At 35.1% G+C, this 19,022-nt stretch overlaps 1 protein-coding gene across 2 annotated transcripts in view; it reads left to right on the top strand.

The window, feature by feature from the left end:
* Nucleotides 1–19,022, top strand: part of ADK (adenosine kinase) — a 576,611-nt gene that overhangs the window by 75,648 nt on the left and 481,941 nt on the right. For both annotated transcript variants that reach the window (XM_045842324.1, XM_045842325.1), the window contains exon 3: nt 10,612–10,665. In XM_045842324.1, the coding sequence (XP_045698280.1) occupies nt 10,612–10,665 (54 nt within the window). The remainder of the gene's footprint in view (nt 1–10,611; nt 10,666–19,022) is intronic.

Below are 19,022 nucleotides of genomic sequence, written 5' to 3'. Positions count from 1 at the left end.
GTTATATTAAGTGGGCCAGTTCTCTTGATATGGCCCAAGAGGAAAGCAGTGACATATCACACTTAATACATTTTTAAAAATTCCTTTAACAAAAACATGTGGCTAGTCATTTGGAGTAATTATCAACTTAAAAAAAATAAAAGCATAAGGAAAAAAGTTAGAATACAAAGAGTAAATTTTTGTAGATTTAAATCTAGTTTAAGTCTTTCTCCTTCAGCTTTCTCTAATTAAGTTTTAATCATCTAGTTTACTAATGAGAATTTAAAATATTACTTTCATAATCCATGTACTTTTGCTATTATTTTCATTTTAACCCTGGGGTTTACTCTTAATCTGTTTCTTTATAAACCTCTTAAATTTCATCTTTAGTAGGAAACATTGTTATGGTGATTAACATTTGGCCTCCCTTTTCTTCCTCCCAAGAATGTTTTAATCAGGCTTTATTTTTTAATTAGAAGAGCCAATCAAATATGTTTAAACTCTTACTACTATACACACACTGTTTATCTGATTGATTCTACCAATTCTGTAAAATTTTGCAGGATACTATTTGGATTCTTTGGATTATGTGGTAATGTCTGTAGATTTTTAGGAATTTTACTTGTTATATTTCTGGAGGCAATCTTAGTTGCAGGTATTTATGGAATAATTTATTTTCACCCTATTGTGTAGCAAGTTCTGGTTTAGCATTAACTATATGTGTGACTTTGGACCTTGAGAGCTTGTTTGGAGGTTCTAGCAGGGGAGCACAGCTACTCGTATACGCTTGACTAAAGACTGGTCCTCTCCTCTAGTTGGGAAGGTTGTCTTCTTCCACTGAGCACGCAGCTTTGGGAGGGATGCGCATGGATCGTGAGGGAGGAAGGGGACACCCGCCTAGCCAGCCAGATCAGCCGAATCAACCTGGCAATCAGTGGGGTGACAGATGTCGCAGCCAGATTGCCGTCACTTCTTACATGTGTGACTTTGGGTAGGCAGTAGTCCCCAGCCTTTTTGGGCACCAGGGACTGGTTTTGTGGAAGACAATTTTTCCACATGCCAGGGCAATGGGATGGTTTTGGGATGATTCAAATGCATTACTTTTATTGTGTACTTTATTTCTATTATTACATTATAATATATAATGAAATAATTATACCATTGTTTCACTGTAGTCACCATAATGCAGAATCAGTGGGAACCCTGAGCTTGTTTTCCCACACCTAGACGGTCCCATCTGGGGGAATGGGAGAGAGTAACACCCAAAGTGTTTTGCTTCTGTCCTGTCTGTGATCTCATTTTGGTGCTGTCACTGCAGAAAACCCTGCTTCACAAAGATAGGATGTTGGAAATGGCAGCAGGCTTTTCAGTGCTTTTGTGGAAATCTCAGCATATTTCACCTTGATTTTAATCCAGAACGTATGGGGATTTGAAGTTGTCTCAAACACACTTTTAAGGCCACTATCTTTTGCGATCTCAGGCAGTTAGTCCTCTTTTGCAAGGACAAAATCACTTCACCTGGCTTATTCCCAGATGGATCTTGGATCCATTCCTTCCCAGTTCGGGGTTCTTTTGTGGTTGGGGAGTAATGCTCAAATTCTTTTGAAAGAGTGGTGTGTGAGGTAATCACACACCAGCTGGGAGAAGGAAGGCCCTGGCTCAGTCTCTTTCAAAATCTCTGCTAATGTTTGAAACATGTCAGAAATCCCAGTGTTCGCCCATCGCCCCCATAATTCCAGTTTGACTTTGAATGCAGCCACTTGAACACATATCTGCCGACTTCAACACAGTTGTCATTCTCCCCTGAAGTGACAGACTGAGTTTGTTGAGCAGGCTGAATATGTCACACAAGTAAGCAAATTTTTTTTAAGATTTTATTTATTTTTTATTTTTAGAGAGGGAAGGGAGGGAGAAAGAGAGAGAAACATCCATGTGCGGTTGCTGGGGGTCATGGCCTGCAACCCAGGCATGTACCCTGACTGGGAATTGAACCCGCGACACTTTGGTTTGCAGCCTGCGCTCAATCCACTGAGCTACGCCAGCCAGGGCTACAAGTAAGCAAATTTTGAGACCCACTCTGTGTCACTGAAGTGTGCTACCAGTGGTGACTGTTTTTCTAAAAGAAATCTGTGGAGCAGCTTTTAACTCAAAAACTGGCCAGTGATCTACCTTTGGAAAGCCACCTCATTTCTGTGTATAAGAGAAGATGTGTGTGCTCTGCGTGCATCTCCTCACAGAGCTGCACCAATGGATGTGAGTTAAAGGCATGGACTTTAATGTGGTTGATTATTTATTTATTTATTAAAATTTTATTTTACTTGTTGTTCATGTACAGTTTTCTGTCTTTTACTCCCATCCCAGCTGACCCTCCAGCCCTTCCCACCTCCCTCCCATTTCCACCCCCCTAGTTTTGTCCAGGTGTCCCTTTATACTTGTTCCTGGTTGATCATTTTAATCACATCCTGTAAAATGTTAAGTTCAGGTGACATTTTTCAGCTAGCCTGCACAGTGTGTAGACTCATGTTCAGAAGCCAGCTCTTTGACCCGAGCAGTGAAACCAGAAAGCAGTCCAGTCATGGCAGCTACTCTGTCTCTGCATATACTGACACAAAATGACCAATTCATTTTTCCTGATATGTAAGTCAAAGACTGATAGTCAAAGACTGGAACAGTTCTGCAGTTGTGGTGTTGGTTGGCAACAAAGGTGCACAACACATATCCTCATGCACATCCTCCTGAAAACACATCGCACAAACACAAGCATTGTTGTTGCCTTGTTGTTAACATTGGTAGACCGGTCAACCCAGCTTGCATACCATGGTGACTCACTAATCCTCTCTAACAATTGTGCCTCATTATCCTCTGCTGTTTCATCAATTTGTCTAGTTATGGTGTTAGCCAAAAGAGGAACACTTGACACCTTTTGAACTGCAGCTTCTCCTCAGAGTTCATGACAAATATATATAGCTGCAGGCAGGATCATCTCTTCAGTAGTAAAGGCCTTCTTAGCTCTAGTGATGTGGTTAGTAACTAGGAATGATGCTGTCAGTGCAGGTACATTTGATGAAGTGTTGGCCTTTAATAATTGCTTCTTTCTTTGTGTTCACATTTTTTTCTTTTGAAAAACTCCAAAGGCTTGTCTTTTAATGCAGGGTGCTTGGCAAAGCAGTTTTGAAGGTTCCATGGCTTCATTGGATAGTTGGTCATCACATATTGTACAAAGCGGACTTGGAGAATGTGAATCACCTGTTGCAGTGAACCTGTAATTTAAGTAGGACTATGGGTATTTTCTTTTAAGTGCAGCTTGCTTTTTGTTTGCAGTTTTAGAGTCTTCCCCTCTCTCATCATTGGGTCTTTTCCCCTTTTTAAGGACGCTCTCCAGCAATGTTTGCTTTTTACTCATTTTGGCTAGGGTTAGCTTGTGGGCTTACCAAAACTGTGACTGAGACAAGTGCGCAGTGCAGGGAAGAGGTGCAGACAAAAGTGGTAAATAAAATAATGGGCAGGCCACGTGCAGACTAAAATAAGTGTATGATTCTGACTTAAAGCCTGCCACTGATGCAGCTGTACAATTGAAGTACCTCAATTCACTTGCTACTATAAAGCCTGCCACCAGATACAGCTTAATTGTCACTTGCCGCTCACTGATAGGATTTTGATATGAGTCTGCAAGCAGTTGATTTATTGTGGTCTCTGTGCAGTCAAACCTCTCTGAAAATGATGATCTGTATTTGCAGCCGCTCCCCAGCACTAGCATCACCGCCTCAGTTCCACCTCAGGTCATCAGGCATTAGATCCTCATAAGGAACGCGCAACCTAGATCCCTCCTGTGTGCAGTTCACAGTAGGGTTCATGTTCCTGTGAGAACCTAATGCCGCTGCTGATCTGACAGGAGGAAGAGCTCAGGTGGTAGTGCCAACAGTGGAGAGCAGCTGTAAATACAGATGAAGCTTGGCTGTCTTGCTGCAGCTCACCTCCTGATGTGCAGCCAGGTTCCTAGCAGACCAGGGACCCATAGCATCTGGTGGCCCCCAGGGATTGGGGACCACTGCGTTAGGGCTGGTTCTGGAGTTCACCATCTCTTCAAGGACCTTCAGCCTGAAATTCTGTGTTATCCTAATTTTCAGGGAGAAACACATTTGAATAAATAACGTTTGTTTCAGTCTCTTATAGAAGGCCTAAACTTTATTTTATTATACTACTACTGTTCTGGCATATCATAATAGTTAACTATAATGTATGAATATGTTTTATTTATATGTTCTAATAGTAAATGATTAACCTAAATAACAGTAGCATTTTCCCATTGCCCATGGTGGAAATGCCATTACTGGATTTTATACTTTTTGCTTTAAGTGTGTTGTCTATAAACAGCTCAGACAGGATTGGGGAAAGTAGTCCTCTTTGTCCTCTCCTACTTCCTCCTCTCTATTACTCTTTCTTCCCCTCTCTTCCTTTTCTCTCCTCTTCTTCCTATTTAATTTGTCACCTGTTGCTGCCAATGTTTATTCAATAACATTTAAATTAAAAATTTTAAGTTTTTATACAAGAGAAGATTTGAACTAATCTTTGAAGACTTTCATGTTCATTGGTTGAAAAGTTTAAGTGAAAACTATATCCAGATGAATATTACATAATCACATTCTAAAGTATTACATGTTTGTTTTTTATATATTTTTTCAAATTTCAAAAATAATATGCTTATTATTTACAGTTTTAAAAAGTACAAGGAAGAAAATAAAAATCCTGTAATGCTATATATAATATTTTTACATATGTATATTTCCAGTTCTTTCTAGAAGTATATTGGGTTTTCTTTTCAACTTAATGTTGAACCATTTCCCCATGGTTTTGCTATAGTTTATTGATGCAGTCTGCTATTTTTTGTGTGGTGTGATTGTTTACAATTTAAAGAAATATTTTTTAAATTTATTTTTAGAGAGGGGAAGAGAGTGAGAAAAAGAGGGAGAGAAACATCAATGTGTGGTTGCCTCTCACACGCTCCCTACTGGGGACCTGACTTGGCCTGCAACCCAGGCATGTGCCCTGACTGGGAATCGAACCAGTGACCCTTTGGTTCGCAGGCCAGTGTTCAATCCACTGAGCCACACTAGCCAGGGCTGATTGTTTACAATTTTAATTTTCAATAAATAATGCTCTCATTGACATTCTTATACAAAGTGTCTGGTTTCCTTAATGAAAATTTATAGTCATGCAGTTGTTTCCAAATATGAAAACACTTTAAACTGACCTTCTCCCCCAACCCCTCCATTTTGAACTAATTGTTCATTTAAAGAGGTGGAAGCATTCAAAGAAAACGGGGGAAGGATGAGAATTTATTGTACATTAAATAATGTGCTGGGCACTTCATGTATTATCTTATTTGATCCACATAGGAACCCTGTGACATAGGTAGTTTGTCTTCCTTAGAGAAATTAAATGGCTTGTTCACTTCAAAAAGCTAATTAATGGCAGAATCCAGACAATAATAGCACAGGTCTCAGACTTTCAGTCTTATGGTTTTCCACTCACTCAAGAAGTTTTCTTTGCAGGTTAAGAGGGTCTTTCCCGGTGCTCCCTCCTGCCTCCTCATCTTCTGATGACTGGAGTGTATGTGTTTTCCCTCTGGTAAATTCAGTCAGAAAGAAGTTTGAGAACTAGCACTATATCTTTTTGTTGTCTCTCTTCTTTTAGGGACTGTGTTCATGTTTGAATCTAAGAAATGGATATAAAAGCAGAACATCTATCTAATCATGTCTTTAGGAAACAAAACCCAGCTTAAAAATAATGTGTGCTTTGTTTCCATTTGAGAAAGACAGGGTAGACAACGGAGGTACAGCTCTCTACTTTCTACTAACTTGAATTTTCTTTTTGAGGTTTATTAACATAAAACATGGAATGTTCACAAAATAAGTTAAATGCAATAAAGAGATTCAGAAGGCTCTATATCTTCCATTCTGCAAACAGCAGTTAAGGTTGGCAGAACAGGACATACTAAATGAAAATGAGAACTATGTATAATTACAAACCACACATTTAAACATTTAATTGTATGTTTCAGTGAAAAATATCTCCATTTCATTGGTAAGGATTATGGTTCTGATGGTATATTTACCTTTACATTTGTAATTATAAGTTATGGTTTGCCTACTTTAAAATGAACTTTAAGTAGTTTGTTATGGTTTAGAACATAATTATTACAATTGTAGGTGTGTACTATTTCTGTACATTTTAAAAAGTGTATTGTAAAGTTTTTATTCCCTTACAAATAACCATCTATAAATATGGAGTTTGGTTGTAGTTTATGAGTTTTGGAAAGGTATTTAAGTTGCCTGGAGGAACAAATCACCTCTCTAATAGTATCTTTTTTTTTAATTTACTAACTAAGTCAGTATTCCATTTTAAAAATTAGAATGTTATTTTTTAGGCAGCAAGATAGCTAATTGACAACTATAGGCTATTGTAGTGGCTTTTCATATAGTAGGCATTTATAAGGGAGAGTTATATGAAAAATACAGATCTGGATGGAAGTTTATGAATAAAGAAATATACATACACGTAGATTTGTACATCTGTATATTTATAGACATATGTAAATAACATACAGATAGGCATATGTCAAGAATTTGGCCTTGCCCAATGAGGGGTCTGGTTTTGCCCTTTGCTTCTGGGAGGTAATCTACATTATACGTGTAGAAGTGTCTTTCTGTTTAGGACAGGGATGGCCACACCCAATAATGTGACCAATTATGTGATTTAGGGTAAGGCATATGGTATCAGTTGATCTGGAGACCTACTTAAATCACTTAAACAGTCAATTGATTAACCATGCCTATGTAATGAAGCTTCAATGAAGAAAGAATAACTCTGGACACTGAAACTCCGTGAGCTTCCCTGGCTGGCAGTACTTGACCATATTGTCCCGTATCACCAGTGTGCCATGTTGATGCCAGGAGAGAATGCATCCTGGAAGCTTTGCATTTGGAATTGTCCCCCACACTGCCCTGGATGTCTCTTCCATTGGTTGATTTTGATTTGTATCTTTTTCTTATAATCTGTAACCATGTAATCTGTATGATAGCTTTGAGTGAGTTTTGTGAGCCCTTCCAGTGAATTATTGAACCTGAGGGTGGTTTGGGGGACCCCCTGAACTTGCAGATGATGTCAGAAGTGAGAACAGTCTAGAGTACTGTATCGTCAAACCTTGCAGTTTTATGTATAGGCTAGATTTCTATGTGTGCAAGAGTCAAGGTAGAGATAAGAAAGATAAAATTGAGAAAAATCCAGCAAAGATGAAGAAGAATAAAGGTAATTGAGATCTGATGGAAGGCTACCTACCTGGTTTGGGGTAGGGGGAAATCAGATCAGAAAAAAGGAATACTATGGAAACAGTGATTGTGAGGCCTGTTTGAGATTGGAAAATTTACTTGCTTAGAGCATAGTTCAAAATTGATCTTGTAAACTCATTGTTGAAGACCTGGAGATGTACTGTGTGAATTAGGAGAGTAAAATCTTCCTTTTGGTAATTTGATCAAAATCAGGCTATACTTGCCTGCTTCTTGCCTCTATGGACCTTTTTATTCAGGCCTCTTTTTTTAAAAAAGATTTTTATTTATTTATTTTTAAACAAGGAAGGGAGGGAGATAGAGAGAGAGAGAGAGAGAAACATCAATGTGCGGTTGCTGGGGGTTATGGCCTGCAACCCAGGCATGTACCCTGGCTGGGAATCGAACCTACGACACTTTGGTTTGCAGCACATGCTCAATCCACTGAGCTACACCAGCCAGGGCCTATTCAGGCCTCTTTTAGTATTCCCTTCAAATTCTTATCCTGAAACTTTAAATGGGAAGGTTGTTTATGGGGCAGGAGCAATGAAGAGAGATGTTATGGGGGAATAGAAAGTTGGGGAGCAGATAAAAGCTGTCCTTTTCTTGCCTGTCTTAGGAAGGAGTCTGACTAGTTCCTCTTTTGTATGAACAGTATATATTGCACTTTTTTGTAACACTTATCACACTATGAACAGTTATTTTGTTCTCTTTGCTTGCTGAATTGTGAGGTCTTTAAGCAAGATATGTTTGTTATTTCTCTATTTTAGCCTGCTAGAGAAAGAAGGAAAGTGACTCTGAGCAAGTTCCTATTGTATATGTACCAAACTCTTTGCTAAAATATAGATGTCATCAAATCCACTGGTTTAAAACTTTTTAACTTACATAGAAATCTTTTGATAAAGAAGTACTTTCTCATTCATTAAGTTAATGAGTTTTTATTGTAATATTAAATAAAACTGACAGGTCATTTTTACAGTGGACTTTAACATAGTGGTTTGATAACTGTCATCACCCATTTCTAAAAATGCATGAACAAGCTTTTTTTTTAACATTTAAAAATTTTATATTCCTTTTCTGTTTAAATTTGTATTTCTGTTACACTTTTCCTCACCAGTCTTTATCTTTAAGTAATGTATTTTTATGCAGGAATTATATTTTACATGTAATATATTATGAAAGTAATATATTTTATGCATTAAAACCCTTCATGCATATTGATCACCCTATCATATGTCTCTTCCATAAAAATATATATGTAAATTGAATTAAAAATATCTTCCAGTCATTAAATTACAGTTAGCATGTAGTTAGTAAAACAACATAAATATGTTAAAATGTTGTTAAATAATTATTAAACAGAAGAAAATGAAGTTAAATGCATCTTGTGATGACGTGGGTGAAACTAGTTTCTAACTGTTTTTAATTCAACTTTTTGTGGATAAATAATACACATTGCTGCAATAAGACAAGTTCTGCATCATCCTATTTCCCTTTTTTCTTTAGAGATGTAAGTGCTGAGAAAAAGTTCACATAATTAATTGGATGGTAATAGACAGATTTTTGTTTTAGCTTTGTTACTCAGTTATTTGAACTTCTCTGTCATCAAACATTATTTTTATTTATCTCTCAATGGTAATTTGATTAGGCCTCTCTTCAAGTTTGTTGGAAATGAAGAATTAGAAACCACCTGGAGTGGTCATTTATTAGAGTCACTGGAGACATGAATTCTGGGAAGTATACCAAGAAAGGCGTTATTAAGGCTTTTTAAATAACTAGTAATTATTTCTATTAGTGTTTTTCTTATAAGCAGTATGTTTATCTTAACATTTCAGGAGATGATGGTAAAAGTAAAATGTTGTTAATTTCAATATGCTTTTGTGAAAAGGATTTTTTTTTGATGGAGTGTCTTTATCAGGAACCTTAAATGTCTTTTAGTCAAAGCCATTCATTTTAAGGTCGTCTGCCATAGAACCTTAATGGCAAAACTGTTCTTCATTGTCAAACCAATCAGATTAATTTTCATGGTAAAAAAAGGCCTGGCCTCATTTTTAATTCAAATAAATGGCTTTGGTTCGTGTTTCTGTGACAGCCATCTTTTGATATTTAATCTTCAGTAGATAAATGGAAGGGCAAGGAGCCTTGTTTTAAGTTTGTTACTGGAAGAAATAAGTTGATGCTGTCTTTATTTTTTCTTATTAGAAACTGACTTACCTTTGTTTCATAGGACTTTTCCTGAAAAGTAATGTGTTCTTTAATGATGAACATGGGATGAAAGAGATAAACGTTCAAAATGAAAGTTGCAGTCAACTTCTGCTCCGTGTCCTTATATATCTGCAACTAGAACATCCTATCACAGTTCCCCACTTATAATTTCTGGCTTTGTTATTTATAGAAATGATGTATAAAACAGGAAGCCCTGTAGTCAGTTTGTGGTATTAAAGAAGGCTTTGCAGACAGAATATGAATCATTCCTTGTTTTGTACATCAGAGATTTTTGTATACACTGGGTAGTGCAGTACAGTTTTATTCAGGATGGGTGATAGATAACACCATTCTCTTTATAAAGTGGATAAAGGCACTTGTGAAAGGGGAGGCAAGAAAGCATAACCTGCATGGTTACTCTACTTGGACCTCTGATCCATTGTCAGGTAGATTAGTTTTAAGAAAGGGTTGAATACAAGTGGAAATTGAAGACTTGGGAATTATCCATTTTTTTTAAACCTATTTCATCAATGTACTCCTTAGAAATTCTTTTAACTTTAGCACTAATTTGAAAGATCCCTGCTCTAAAATTTATAGCAACCTCTAATTTATAGATAAGGAATGGACTTAAAAGAGGTAAAGTAATTGCCTATAGTCATTAGGCTATTAAATGGTCCATCCAGTCAGGAACTTCAAAGCTTATTTTTCCTCTTAAGTCACACTACCCAGTACATAGTCTGGTGCACAGCAGATATTTACTATGTGTTTAGTGAATGGGATAACAGCCTATTTTTACTCTTAAATACTTACCATTAGAGTAGTTTCTTGAATTTTGACCTGCTAGATGAGTAACATTACAGATGATTCAGTATAGAAGAATATTGAAGATGTCTTGTGCCATCAAAGCATGGTCAAGTTGACCAATTCTTGGGGTCGTGTGTGTGGAAGTGACTAAGAACAGCAAAGAACTTGGGCGTTTTTTTTTAATGAACAGTGTGGTAGTGCTTGACGGGTGTCAACTGTTGATACTACAGTCAGATGTCTATGAGTCAAACAAATTTGTATGTTTGTATGACCAGTATATTTTTGTTCTGTGTTACAGGTATTCTCTTAAAGCAAATGACCAAATCTTGGCTGAAGACAAGCACAAGGAACTGTAAGTGCATTAAACCCAAGATTGTAACATAGTTTACCCTGTCTTTGGAGTAGATGTATATAGATCTGATTTTTAAGATTATATGAAATATAAAAACATAACACTATGACCTTAATCCTAGTAGAATTAGGATATTTATACCCTATAAATTTTCAGGAAATAATTGTTCCTGTATGAACATTAAAATATGTGATATTATATTCCATAGTTGAGAAATATGTCATTTCATTTTCTTTCTCCAGATAAAATATTACATTGTCACTGTTAATTTTTGGTCCTTACTTGACTTCCCCACCCTTATGCTTAAGATAGAGAAGTATAACTTTGTTTCTTTCATTGCCTTATGAAACAGTGTGTCGATATTGTTTAGCATAAGGTAAAACACTTTAAACAGTTTGAAATGTGAGTACAATTTTGTTTCCTTTTAAAGTTTTAATGTTCTTAGGGTTTTGTTTTTTAGACAAAAATAACTGTATATGTGATTCTGGGATATCTCCATTGCCATTTTTCTGCCCTACAGAAGTATTTAAAAGATTACTACTACCTTACAGGGACTGTGAAGTTTTTAGTTAAAAATTACTGACTTGGGAGTTTTTAAAATTCACCTTACCTTAACCTTTTTAGGGTCATAAGATTGTCTAAAGAGGGAAGCTAAATTTTTTTTGTGTCTCAGCTTTCTAGTTAGTCTACCTTTTTCCCATTGTACCGTGAAAAAGTTCTGATAATCTTAATTATTATACAAATAACTCATGTCTAGAATTTGAGAAATTCATACCTTCAGGTTGGACCATACTTGATAATACTGTAGTACCACCGTTTCTGTGGGAGATACATTACTAGACCCCCAGTAGGGGCCTAAGATCATGGATAGTACCAAATGCTATCTATATATACTATGTTTTTTTTCCTGTGTTTATACACCTATGATAATGTTTAACTTATAAATTATACATTATAAAAGATTAATAACAATAATAAAATAGAACAATTATGACAATATATTGCAATAAAAGTTATGTGAATATGGTCTCTCTCTTAACTTACTGTATTATATTCTCCTTTCTTATGATGATGATGTGAAATGATAGAATGCCTATGTGATGAGATGCTGTTAGGTGGATGAGGCAGGCATTGTAACATAACAGTAGGCTACTATAAGGGTTACTTGAACACAAGCACTGTGATACCACAACAGTGGATCTGGTAACCCAGAGGGCTACTAAGTAGCTATACAACTTGGATACACTGCGCCAGGGAAAGATTCACATCCTGGGTGGGACAGACCTGGACAGTGCAAGATTTCATCATGCTACTCAGAATGGTATGATATTTAAAACTTACGAATTGTTTATCTGGATTTTTTTCTTTTTCTATAACCAGAAAAACAACTTAATGAAAGAAATTCTAAATTCACTAAATTTAAAGTATTAATTTAATATGCTTATCTGTTATAAGATGAACTGTTTCAGCTTTATAGTCATAATGGTGAACTGAGCAAATATAATGTACGTCTAAAGGTTGAATGAGCACAATTTTATTTTTTTTTGTATAACATGAAGTCTTAGTAAGTAGTGGTTACATAGTAAGATTCTTATGCTTGTTAATATTGTTACTTGTTTTGGCATTAGTTGATTATCTTTGTTCTGTGGCTGCTGGTTTTCTGCCTTGCAGTTTTTAAACTCTCAGTTGAATATGCCACTGCAACACTAGCCTTTCATGAAAGCTGCTCATAAATAATCTAATTTTTGTCCTTATAATTAAAATAGCTAAGATCTCTTTGTGCTCAGGACCAAACTTTTTAAAATATTATAAGCTGGTCCTGACCGATGTTGGCTCAGTTGGTTGGGCTTGGCTCTGCAAAGCGAAAGGTCACTGGTTCATTCCATTCCTGGTCAGGGTGCAAGCCTGGTTTGCAAGTCCAGTCCATGGTCAGGATGTGTATGAGAGGTAAAACTGATTGACGTTTCTCTCTCACATCAATGTTTCTCTCCCTTTTTCCCTCCCTCCCCTTCTTTTTAAAAATAAATAAGTAAAATCTCAAAAAAATCAATAAGCTGTAGATATAAAACAAAATTTAATTATCCAATTAATAATTCCATGCTTTGTTTTCATAAAACATTATTGCTCCTTAATTCTAATATGTTAAAGACAGACTTGATTTATCATGACATTGCAAAAATGCAGCGATACCATCACATTAGCCTGCTTTTTGAAAATGTACCTTAATTCTGTGTGTACCAATAATGGTACAGTGATAACTCTAATTATCTTGATAATATTTTAGGTGGTAAATACTAACTGCATTTTCGTGAAAAATATTCTTAGTTTATAAAATATGCTTTACAGATATACTTGTTATTTGTCTGGGGAAGACTGACATGCAACAAACCCGGAAAGATTGGTCAGCAGTGACAGTGACAGTTGTCTGTTTAAGCAGAATAGTTTTCCTCAGGTTCTTGGTTCCTGATATTCTATATGCTGAAGATTCTGGGGGATGATTTTAAGTAGGGAAAGTCAAACAGTTAAATTTGTGGTAGGAATAATCCAAAACTATATAATTTATACTTTGCTCTCTATATAGTTCAGTAATGAACTAGTTTCATTAGTCTTCTGTAGATTTTCTTAGTCTATCAGCATTTTAGTTTTGTCAATGGAGTAACTTAAAATAAATTAGAAAAACATCACTATTTCATTCACTAAATATTGTTCACTCACCAGTCAAGGTGCTAGATGCCACTGAAAGGAAGGATATTGACTTCATTTACGAATGAAGACTAACTCTCCAATTTAAGTACTTGACAGTTAAAAACAGTTTCATAATTGAAGATTTTGTAATCGTGGGTTTCTTATTGGACATATCAACAGTTATGGAACCATTTTGTTTCTGTAAATATCTGTTTGTTTTATGAATACCTAAATTGAATACCTTCAGTAAAGGTTAAGATAAAGAAAGTTAAAAGTTGGCTGGAGTTAGGGACAAATACCAAAGGCAATATAAATACATTTAGAAGTATCCGTGCCACTTAATACAGGCAGGAGTAACTTGATATCTGAAGATGTTTTTCTTTTTTTTCTTTTAAAGATTTTATTTATTTATTTTTAGGGAGGGAAGGGGGGGAGAGAGAGAGAGAGAGAGAGAGAGAGAGAGAGAGAAACATCAATGTGCGGTTGCTGGGGGTTATGGCCTGCAACCCAGGAATGTACCCTGGCTGGGAATCGAACCTGGGACACTTTGGTTCCCAGCCCGCGCTCAATCCACTGAGCTACGCCAGCCAGGGCCGAAGATGTTTTTCAATTGGCTGTACTATATGGGGGGAAGCCTCTTAAAAAGATTCACATTTATTTACCTGACTTTTCAAGATAGCTGCCAAGATAAAGAGGGAATTTTTATAAGCAATGTATTGCTATTCTGGATATGAGGTATATTTTTCCTTTCTGATGTTGAATGAATTCTCTTTAATGATTTTTTTATGTCAAAACTTAATTATTTTTTCAGAATTACCCTTTAAGTTTTAAAATTTTGTCTTGCAATAATTATGATCAGCAATGTATGATTATGATGAAATGGGGGAAAATGAATGAGTCACACAAGGGGAATGATGCCAGGTATTGGACAGGGCACTGTTAGGTCTTGATCTTCGGTGTAGTGTAAAAAATATAGTTTTTAGAGAACAGTCCCCAATTTCTAAACTACCAGGGGAGATTTATAAGTATTTAAGTGACATGTTTAAGAATATGTGAAGAGCAATTAGAGATAATCAGTAACATCTGATAAGCTCTTATACCCATTATTATTACTGTTGTTACTGAGCAGTTCTTGGAAAACCTTGAGATTGTTTTATAAGAATAATATAAGAACTGATTGCCTATAAGCTAATAGATTTTGTTCATGGCAAAATGTATTTGCTTAATGCAAAAGTATGAAAAACTCCTGCAAGCAGAAGCTCAAAATTGAAATAAAGAACGTCTGGGACCAACAAAGTTAAATGGTTATTGCTTTTCAACATGCATAAATAGGTATTTTTATGGTTTTGTTCTCAAAGGACAATCTTTTAAATTATAGAACTTTGAATCTAGAAATGAACTTCAGAACTAGTATCTGTAATTTATAATGAAATTGAGTGAAATTTACAGTGATAAAGTGATTTGTATAGGTTATACTATAATGACAAATGCTGGACCAGAATTCAAGTCTCCTGATTCCCATTTTAGTGTGGTTTTTTTTTTCTGTTGTACCAAGCAGCTCCCTACATATGCAGTGATTTTTTTATATAAAAGGGATTAATATCCATTGTAAGACTCAGTAACTGATTAAAATGAACCCAATAGCAATATGAAAACTCAATGACTGATTAATTTCATAGTTTGTATTATGGTTTTAGGAACTTCCTCAGATTTTCTACTGAGTGAGTTGATGAGAATCATCAAATACTACTTATACCTGACTTCAAAATGCAGGACATTTCCTATTCCAGGGAGAGGGTGTAATACAAAGATTTTTGGGCAACTTGATTCTAAAAGCTTTTAGAGATGTTTATGAAATAAAGATTATAGCCATAATGTAGTTAATTCATACATTTTACAGTCACATATTATGTGGAATAATTTAAAAATACTTTTTTGTCTTTTTTAACCTCATTTTCTTGAACATTCTAGAACCCTTTCTCTTGAATACAGTCTTTTTCTATAGAAGTTATTTGATTCTATGTATAATGCTTCCATTGGAAGTTTCATCCTAAAGCAAATATTATGGGCGAACTATATGGGGTGAATGTTCAGGGCGGTCAAATGGAATGAACAGAAAGTGCTGGTATGTTGAATTCTCTTCTCCTTTGTCTAAAACAAACAGGAACATTTTGAGAATGAAGCCATGAAAGATAATACCTGAAAAATAAAGTAAGGGTATGCCAACACTGTCTGTATCCCCTTTGGGATTGAGATACTTTTGGGGAATGATAAGGATTTTGGAGTTTTGGGACATTTTTAGTATCTATTAGACTAATCTAATCCTTGAAAATAATTTTTCTACTGAATATACTTATTGATTTCTTTTTTGAAAGTATTGAACAATTAAATAACACTTATGTATTAAAGGACAAGAAAAGAGCATTATTTTAATTATTTTTATGCTGTAATAATTTCACAGCAACCTTTTGAGGTAGATATAATTACTCCCATTTTATAGAAACTGAGGCATGGAGAAATTCTACTTTGTCTTGTGGCAGAAAAGGATAGAGAGTGTGTTTTGATTTCAGATTTTTTTATTGCTTTCTATTTTGCTTAAGTTCAGTAACTTAGGAAAAACAATATTTTTTACCTTTTTGGAGGAATATTATTTAAAACATATATACCAGCTTCACAGAGTGTTTAAAGGTTTTTATGATGGATATTATATTTTATAAGTTTTTATGTGGTTTACTAGAAATATGCCATAGTTTGTAGGTAATACTGTGTTTTTGATGGCTAAGATAAAATCTCAGAGGATAATCTGAGCTCATGTTTATGAACAGAAATCCAGTATTTCCAGCAGACTAGGTCTTTTCTTGAAGTTCTGTTATTTATTCTTTGTGGTGCTAGCTCCCTCTGTAGAACTTCATTAAGATTGCAACTTGACTCTTCAATTATTTAACACAGTGGTTGAAACATTCATTACCTAGAACAGATTTTAAAATTTTCTTTTAAATTGACCTTTATATCTTAATCACTTACAGGTGTTTTTCTTGTGAAAATATTACCTTTGTGAAAATGTCTCACTTTGTATATATTACATTTTTATAGCCTATATGAAATTAAGTTACCTTCCTCAAACATTCCTAGTACTTTAGTGCTTTGTTTGGGAAGGCTAGTGAGACTTGTGGTCTCTAAGTCTGTGTTGTGTAAGATCATAGGAGGTAGAATAAAGCCTGATGGAAAATTTGGATTAAAACAAGTTTTATAGTTTAATTGGATTCTGTATATCATATTTACAATTATCTCGTTCCCCCAGAATTTTAAAAGAATGTTGAATTGTATGGGAAAATATTCATTAAATGATTTTTTTTTTCAGAAAAGAGACAAAAATTACTATATGGTAGAAAGAGCAAAAGAAATATTTTCTCAAGATCCAAAGAAATACAGAAAATTATGCTTCACATGTACAATTTGCATAAATTGGTGTTTTTGCAAGGAAAATCTTTTGCTACCAAATCCTACCACCAATATCCCTTTGTGGAGGTGCGGGTGGATACTTTTTTTTTACCATCACTTTTTCTCTGTTCTTTCTCAAACCATTTTATATTTAAATATTCAGTTGTGTAATTAGCTGTTCAAAGATGTGTTCCCTACTTGAATGAGGGCAGAGGAAATGTAATTGGCTTTCAAGAAGGAATTTAGAAACATGGGCTAGCTGATGTTAACCGTAAAACTAAGACTATGTACATGACGTAAGGATGAGGATATGTAACAACTGAAATTTTTATGTTCTTTCAATTTATAAAAAATTAACTGTACTCTCTTCTAAGTAGGATCAGAGGACATTGAAAGGCTCATGCATAAATAGGCTTTTAAACAATTTTATAGGATTTTATATTTAAAGCCTTTGTTAGTATAAAACATTGATTATTCTGTTTGAATATGATGTAGTTTACACAAGCACTGGCCTGCATTATGGTGGAGCAAAGAAATTCAAGGATGATTCTTATTCCTTTTATATTTGTCAACCTTGACTGAATTTGATATCAGAGAATTGTTTGAAAGAATAGAATTGAACCAATTTTTGTTAATACAAATCTATCCTTTGTTATCTTTAAAACAAATATTATGCCCTTGAAATAGTAATATTGTTTTCCTATATCAGTGAAATGTTTTATATTGATACATACATATTTTCTTGGCAGTTCTTATAGTTTGTGTTTCTTTAAAAATTTTTATTTTTAGAGAGGGAAAGTAGGGAGGGAGAAAAAGAGGGAAACATTCATCTGACAGAGAAACATCAGTCGGTTGTCTTTCGTACATGCTTTGACCAGGGACTGAACCTGCACCAGGCATGTGCCCTGACCAGGGGTCCAACTGGTGACCCTTTGCTCTGCGGGATGACATCCAACCAACTGAGCCACACTGGTCTGGGTTATCTTTTATTTCTTTTAATCCTCATCTGAAGATGTGTTTATTGATTTTAGAGAGACAGGAAGGGGTGGGGGAATGTGAGAGAGAAATATTGATTGGTTGCCTCCTGTACACACCTGCAATCTAGGTCTGTGCCCTGACTGGGAATCAAACCTGCAACCTTTTAGATGTATGGGACAACACTCAACCAACTGAGCCTTCTGGCCAGGGAAGTTTTTATTTTTTAATTAGTTACCTTTTAACAATCTTGAAGGATAACTAGTCCGTCTTCTGTTAGTCTTGGAAGAAATCTGGAGTGGACTGCTTTTTACATTGCTATTGGCTACTTAAGTCCATGTCATTTTGAATTTGGTTTAACCAATGTGTCACATGTATAGTATTGCTTTCCAATGTTAATACCTCATATATTATTTATTTTTGCTTTCCAATGTTAATACCTCATATATTACTTATTTAAGTTTTCCTGTATGTTAAAAATTAACCTCATGTTATTAATAATGAGTTTTAAACACTTATTTAAATGTAAAACTATAAAATTAAAAAGTTTGGCACTTAAAATGATCTCAAATACAAGTTGACATCACGTGTTTCTCTGATGTGATACACAGTGTATTCTGACCAGAACAGAATATCGCATGTGTAGTATCCCCACAAATAAAAAAACAAACACATGAATCTGATCATGAGAGAAACATCAGACAAACCCAATTTCAATGAAACAGCTGGCCTGTACTCTTTAAGAGTCAATGTTGTGAAATATAAAGACAAAAGCTTTTCCAGATAAGAGAAACCAAAGAAACTTGCAACTAAATATAATGCATGGTCCTGGATTATATTCTGAGAGGAAGGATGGGTATTGTGAAGGACATTGCTGGCAAAATTGAATATGGACTGTAGATTATTCCTTACATATTACCAACTTAACATTTCTTAGCAGAGAACAAAAACCTTTTTTTTCTCCAGCGTTTGGATTGACCATTTATAAGTGCATCTAATTCTAGTAGCCATCTAGTGTTGGTGATAAAATTGGGGATAATGTCTGTGATTGCCCACTTAGGTCTGGATCTAGAGTAATGGTTTTATGCCAAGTTTAGGCTTCTTTATTTAGATTTTTCTCCTATTTTAAAATATGCAGATGAGGGCATGAACTTTCTCAGTACTAGTTCTTTTTTTAAAAAATATATTTTATTGATTATCCTATTAGAGTTGTTCCATTTCCCCCTTCACTCACCTCCACCCTGCACACCCTCGCT

The sequence above is a fragment of the Phyllostomus hastatus genome, unplaced genomic scaffold (assembly GCF_019186645.2).
Source record: "Phyllostomus hastatus isolate PE091 unplaced genomic scaffold, TTU_PhHast_1.1 phas_contig_38, whole genome shotgun sequence".
NCBI lineage: Eukaryota > Metazoa > Chordata > Mammalia > Chiroptera > Phyllostomidae > Phyllostomus > Phyllostomus hastatus.
Note: the sequence above shows the minus strand (reverse complement) of the source record. Positions and strands in the feature narration are given on the sequence as shown.